The sequence below is a fragment of the Hibiscus syriacus genome, unplaced genomic scaffold (assembly GCF_006381635.1).
Source record: "Hibiscus syriacus cultivar Baekdansim isolate YM2019G1 unplaced genomic scaffold, ASM638163v2 tig00117047_pilon, whole genome shotgun sequence".
NCBI lineage: Eukaryota > Viridiplantae > Streptophyta > Magnoliopsida > Malvales > Malvaceae > Hibiscus > Hibiscus syriacus.
In genome coordinates, this window is record NW_024063537.1 from 76,495 (window position 1) to 83,382 (window position 6,888).

Below are 6,888 nucleotides of genomic sequence, written 5' to 3' on the forward strand. Positions count from 1 at the left end.
TAAAATTATGTTGATCATATGATTATATTAAGTTAGAACGTCACATTGAGAGAGAAAATAATACAATGATTACATTAATTTTTTTTTAAATGCAGAGACCTTCAGGGTGTGTTTGGTTCACGGAATGTAAGATTACCAGTGGGAATAAAAGATTACCAGGGAATAGGATTACTGGGAATGTTACATTACTGTGTTTGGTTGGTTTGGCAGGAATGTAAGATTACAGTGTTTGGTTGGAGGAATAAAAGATTACTGGAATGTATATTTTACCAAATTGTCCTTGTTTTATATTTGTTTTTTAACAAGTGAAATTCTAAATATTTAAATAAAAATTATTTATATAAAAATTCTATTTGTTGATAATATATTACTTGAGTATTTAAATATATCATGTATTATTTTAATTTTAATTAATATTAATTTTTACATAATTTATGTAAAAATATATTAAAATTTTACATCAACATTTAACTAAATGTTTACATTGTGGAAATTCTTCATAGATATTCATAATAATAAAAAGATGTAAATTATTTTTGTTATCTAATATATAATATTTATTATATCTTCTATATACAATAATTTATTTATTTATCTTTTATATTTATACTTAATTATGCATACTTTATCATTATTATTTATCTCATTAATTTATATTACAAAAACATAATTCAAATAAGTAAGAAAATATAACACTAAAAATCATATTATCTATAATTTTTATATTTCACCGTCATTCATCATTATATTTGTTAATATTTTAATAAAATGTTGTTGTCTTCTCATTGTGCTTTAAAATTCATTATTTTTTTTGCAATGCTTAAATAAAATAAAACATTGCTTTTTCTGCTGTCTCAATGGATCATGTGTAAATCTTGCATACAAAACAAATATGGCTTAGAGCTATAGAAGTTTTCTTCATCTCAGGAAACGAAACAGTGATCCACCGAGAAATCCCACGAACTGATGTACGACGACGGTGGAATCATGTTGGGGTCAATAGAACGTCTCAACGCTTGAAGAGCTCTGGTGTCCGACCTCAACCTTATCAAATGAACAAGTGCGAACACTGAAGCTAAAACCATTGCAACGACAACGGAATTCGAAGAAGAGGATGAGATCGAATCCGTTTCTTTGAAGATTTTATTTGATGGTAACGTAAGTTAGGGGGCATAAGGTATAAACAGTTACATTTAGATGGTATAATTTACACGATGATAATAAAGTAAAGACGCTGAACATCAAGTAGAAAGATAGTGAACTGGTTTCTTTATCTAAGGCACAAAATTTGATCTTTACTCCTTTCAACCTACTTTCTATCAACAAAAATATTATACAAAAATTTTGTAATTTGGTGAAACAAGCATGGAGCTGTCACTAGATTTGTCCATGGTTCAAATTATTTATTTAATTTTTTTTAATTCTTTTTTGTTGTCTTCAGGTTCCAAGTCTTCTTCCCGACTAAACCGGACCGACTCACGTCGCACATCTAATTTTGGTATATGAGTCACTCAACGGGAATTTACATGTAAATCCAATAGTAAAAGAGAATATTATTCTCCTTAATGGGATTGAAACACAACTATAACTTTCATTAATATGTTGAGTAACATCAGTAGTATAAAAGACTATTATTCTTCCTAAAAGATTCGGGTTCCAAACAATTTCTGTAAAACGTATATATATATTAATAGGCTAAAAAGATTTTGAACAAATAGTATCTTATTCACCTCAAAAACAACTCTTCTAGAATTGATCAAGCCAAATCTATATGAAATTGCAGTATGATTTCCCATGAACTTGAAGATCATATATGTATGTTCATGTTCGAAAGCGCATCGAAAACTTGTTCCTATAAAGAAAACGAAGGCAACATAATCGGAAAGCAAGACGAGATGCTATGCGTACATATGAAACTATATAGTTTGATCACATCACATACAACCTCATCCTAGATCAGGGACCATGAAGTACTCGTCGTCATCGTCTGGGATCTCGATTCTAGGCTTCTTAAGAGGCATGGGTAGGTCGGTATGTGCTAAAGCCTCCTGAGGCAATTGATCACCGAAAAGACCAATGTCTGCCAGCCATTCAAGCTCTCCAAGCTCAAACTGCTCTTTCTGCAACAAAACAAGGAACAAAAAAATTATTGGAAGACGAATAAAATTCAATCGAACTCGAATCGTAGTGTTGGATTAATAATAGTTTCTCACCTTGTTTAGAGATTGAATGTCCGAGAGTTCTAACAGATCATCAACAGCCCATTGGGAAGCAAAGCTTGAGTGCTGATGTTGCGGCGTTTTCATTGAAGTCTGAGGTGCACTCTTGTTGGGTGGCTCCAACACATTGTTTTCAGTCTTTTTATTGCAACTCGAACTCAAGGCGACTCAGATTTCGGTGGCGAGGAACCTTTGGTGGTTCGCGGCAAGGCTACCGACAGGATGGATCTGTTCGTCGCAATCACGGTAGAAAAGGGCTCTATCTTCAACACAAAAGATGAAAACTGCTTTGTCCTGTATGACATATATGCACAAGATTCACAGTCTATGTTAGAACATTCAAACTCAGCATGTATTAAGAGGATTCAAATCCATAGTACGACGTGATTAATTTCTTATACTATTACTATGTTCGGATTTCGTAACGCTAGTGATAAATAAGATTACAAAAAATTCATGAAATAAACCAGAAAAAGCGAAATTCTGAACCTGGCAAATATCACAAGGAGGAAGCTTGTTGGAAAGGCACTGAAGGAGAAGCCTTTGGTGCTTGCTTGCAAGCTTGTTAGCTGCATGAACTTCAATGTCACATTTAGCACAAAGTGCAGCCTCATCTGCACAACATATCACTGTTGCTTGTGCTCTTTCACAAACATCACACTAGATTTTCATTTTCTTTTTCTTTCACTAAAGCTTGGATCTTTTGATTGAAATCACTCTTCCAGACCAAATATTTCCCCTTGTTTCAGAAATTCAAGAGGAACCCATTGTTCAAAACCTTGAGACAATGATGAAAAACTGGACCCCAAGAAGTAAAAAGGTTCTCTCTTTTTTTCCTGAGAAACAAACACCCAAGTAATAGAACAGAGGATATTCAGAAAATCAAGAGAAACCTACAGTTTACAAACTTGTGAAAACGATAAAAACTGAAGCAAGAAGTGAACAAGATCTGGGTATACCTTAAACAAGTTTCCTTTCTCGTTCTTTCCTGAGAAAAGAGGGGAGGAAAAGAAAAGAAAAAAATCTGGGGAAAATATGGGATTTAAGAGAAGATAAGAGAGAGAGCTTGGAATCGTGGAAGATACAAGAATGGAAGAATTAACGGTGGAAAATCAAAGAGATTGGATTGGAGATAAGATTGTGAAATCAAAATCAAGAACAAAGAACGCTTGGGAGAAGAAGCGGAGGTAAACGGGAAAAGAGGGTATTTTAGCCCATAGAACAGGGAATAAAAGAATACCTAAGAAAAGCATGGGAATAACATTCCTGATAAACGGATAATTTTTTTTACTGTTTGGAATATATTATTCCTTCCTAGTGGGAATATTTCCCATCCAAACATGGGATTTTGAATCTAGAAAAAAAAATACCCACCAGGAATCTTACATTCCATGATCCAATCACCCCCTCAAAGTAAAATAAATAATAATAAAAAAATTATTTTATTCTTACAAGACAAAAAGTCCCACGGGTACATTTGTCAGCATCTGAGTTGGACAAGTGTTCGGTTAGATCTTTGGGGCTCTGTTGTTTTTCTTTTCCAAAAACGGGGTCCAAAATTAATAAAAAATTTAATTAATTTAATATCAGTTTGTTAACATTAACTAAAACCCAGGCGTCAATTAATGTGATAATGACAGAGTATTTAGGAAACATAGATCTTCTCTGCTTCATCTCCTTCACACAGATAGAAAATAAGGATAAACTAAGAGATATAGATAAAGAAAACAAATTTAAATTCTGGGTTTGTTTATTTTTGAGGAAATTGCTTTTTAATTGAGAGAGAGAGAGAGAGAGAAAGAAAGAAACAATTTATTAGTATTTTGTGTATGTGTGTGTGTTTTCCTTGAATATCATTGGTTGCACACGTGGAAACCCAGAAGGTAAATTCTCAGCTTCTTCTCTGTAACAGCTTTTTATTTATATATATGTTTTTTGTGTTATTATTATTATTATTATATAATTATTGTTTCATTTGTTGTTGATTACCCCTCTACCTTCTTCCTTCTTGCTTCTCTGCAACCACCCTTCCTTTCTTCCCTTTCTAGCTTGTTCTTCTTTGTAAGCATTTCCCTTTCTTAAATTTTCAGCCTTTTTTATCATTTTTTTCCTTTTTATATCTTAGTATAACTGATTTTACTATGAAATTCATCTGCTTGGGAGTTGGGACACATCAAATCAGCTAAAGTTTTGGTTTTTGCTCGATCTCTGATTGTGATGATCATTTCTTCAATTTCTAGTTCTTAAACTCCATGCATAGAGTGATTTGCTTTTGGCTGTGTATCACTTTGTTGTTTTTGGGTTATGTTTAATGAATCTTAAACTGTGTTATTGGGTTTTCCTTTTTTACTTTTGAATCATAGATTCTGTTGACTGTTTACCATGATCTGATAATGACTTTGAGCTACGAGCCTACGAGGATTAATGGCTACATTTTCTCTTCATTGTTCATTAATTTGTGTGTTCTTGGCCCTATTATGTGCTTAATTGTGACTTTTGGTACCCTTTTTTTTTCATGTTAGAGTTGGTAAAATTGTCAAAAGCATGGCAATATCTGGGGTTAAAAATAATAGAGGAGAACTGAGGATTCTTGAGAATTTGGATGAGCTAAGGACTGATTTGGCTGACTATATTGCCGAGCTGTCAGAGGCTGCAGTGAAAGAGAGGGGTGTCTTTGCTATTGCATTGTCTGGGGTTCTCTCATCGGCTTAATGGGGTATTGATCCATTACTTTTCGATGTTTTGTTTTTGTGATTTTTGGTGTCTTTAAACTTTTCTTTTTGTTTGGTGTGTGTTGATGCAGTAAACTCTGTGAAGCTCCTTATAACAAGACTGTAGACTGGGGTAAATGGTATATATTTTGGGCGGATGAACGCGTCGTTGTGAAAAGCCACTCAGATAGCAATTATAAGCTTGCAAAGGATGGCCTTCTTTCCAAGGTTTGCATATGGTTTCGTAGTTCTTTCTTTTCGAGAACCAAATGAAGGGAACTTTTGACAAGAATATGATGCTTGTTGTGATGCTGGTAAATTTGGTGTTTTTCTGTTCCTGGATTTCCCTGGTTAGATAATGCACAAGGATGGATTTGTTCCTTCATTATTCAGTGACTTGATCGGTTCGAACTTCGGATCTTGAATTATTAGCCTGTGCTAGAAGTTTTTAAGATCGAATTCCTCATCTATGATGTTGTGTGCCTTGTTCATAACAAGCTTGTGTTAACTGGTATATTAGTTGATATTTCACTAGCTGATAATTCAGTAGTGGGTTCGAGGTTTCCTTATTTTCAGTGATTCCGATGTTTGCTTGTTGAATTCTTCACTGTGTTGTGGTTATCAAGTATGATCTATGTTCTTTTGAATCGGATATGATAAAAGTTCGAGTACCACTTTTAAGTGATGAAAATCACAATTGTATTGAATCGCTGCTTAAAACATTTGTGTCGAAGATGAGACCGTTTTCTGCTATTGCTTAGAGGGGCTTCCTTCCACGTTTTCCGTTGTGGTATCACCATTTTACACTTCTATGATTCAGCAAGCTTTCATCAATGGATAGGTTGATTGAAGAATTATGCTTCCGTTTGTTTTGTTAAGTTTATGCCACATTACGTATGCGCACGTGTGCTTATGCCTTATATTTGCCGCAGGTGCCGATTGTTCCCAGCCATGTTCATTCTATCAATGATTCGGTTTCAGCAGAGGAAGCTGCTGATGAATACACATTCGTTATTCGGCAGCTCGTTAAAACGAGGATGGTCAGTGTTTCCGACATTAGCGACTGCCCCAAGTTTGACCTTATCCTTCTTGGCATGGGCCCTGATGGTCACGTTGCCTCTCTGTTTCCTAATCATGCAGCGCTCGATGAGAAGGACGAATGGGTAACGTTCATCACCGATTCCCCCAAACCACCTCCCGAGAGGATGACATTCACTTTGCCTGTCATCAATTCAGCATCCAACGTTGCAATCGTCGTGACAGGTGAGAGCAAAGCAGAGGCTGTGCACTTGGCAATCGATAACATCGGACCCGACAACCCATCGGTGCCTGCACGGTTAGTCCAACCAACGAAAGGGAAGTTGGTATGGTTTTTGGACAAACCAGCTGCATCGAAACTGGACAGTCTCCGATTTTCCGAGTAGGGTCGAGTTTGTTTCGTGGCGAAAGTGTATGTTTGTACGTAGTGTAGGGTTTTCAAACCCGTCAACCGGTCGTCCTCGATTACTTCCTACTATTTATTCCCTTCTGTTCTGTTATATGTTCATTTTGTTTTCTTTTTCATCTCTTTTCTTTCTGAGATGAAAATAAAAAGTTGGGGTATTAGTGCAAAAGCATTTTCATATGTTGCGTAACCAAGGGTTAATTATGCTTCCAGTCCCCATAATTTTGGAACAGGGACAGAGCATAATTTGATCTAAAGTAGGGTTTGAAAGGTTCATGATTTACAATGCTTTAAGATATGATTAAAAAACTTGCCATTGACATCATCTGGATAGCTTCAAGCATTCAACTAATAATTGCATGGATGATGATTGAGATTAAAATACTTAAAAACCTAATCTGCATCTTGACATCAGTTTAAAATTAAGAGGTTAGCTTCTTTACCTACTCCTAATCATCCATCATTAAATAATGGAAAGTACTAAACATATCTCGATCATTATTCGTATTAAATA

The 6,888-nt window shown here is 34.9% G+C and overlaps 1 protein-coding gene and 1 pseudogene across 1 annotated transcript; one reads left to right on the forward strand and one right to left on the reverse strand.

Moving 5' to 3' along the window:
* Positions 1 to 1,939: 1,939 nt before the first annotated feature.
* On the reverse strand, positions 1,940 to 3,216 carry LOC120197233 (annotated as a pseudogene).
* Positions 3,217 to 4,205: 989 nt separating this feature from the next.
* LOC120197232 (probable 6-phosphogluconolactonase 1) lies at positions 4,206 to 6,537 on the forward strand. The gene is given in 5 exon segments (XM_039198831.1): positions 4,206 to 4,280; positions 4,742 to 4,908; positions 4,911 to 4,935; positions 5,023 to 5,158; positions 5,863 to 6,537. Coding segments are annotated over 4 exon segments (798 nt in total). The 5' UTR covers positions 4,206 to 4,280; positions 4,742 to 4,763; the 3' UTR covers positions 6,355 to 6,537.
* Positions 6,538 to 6,888: the final 351 nt, after the last annotated feature.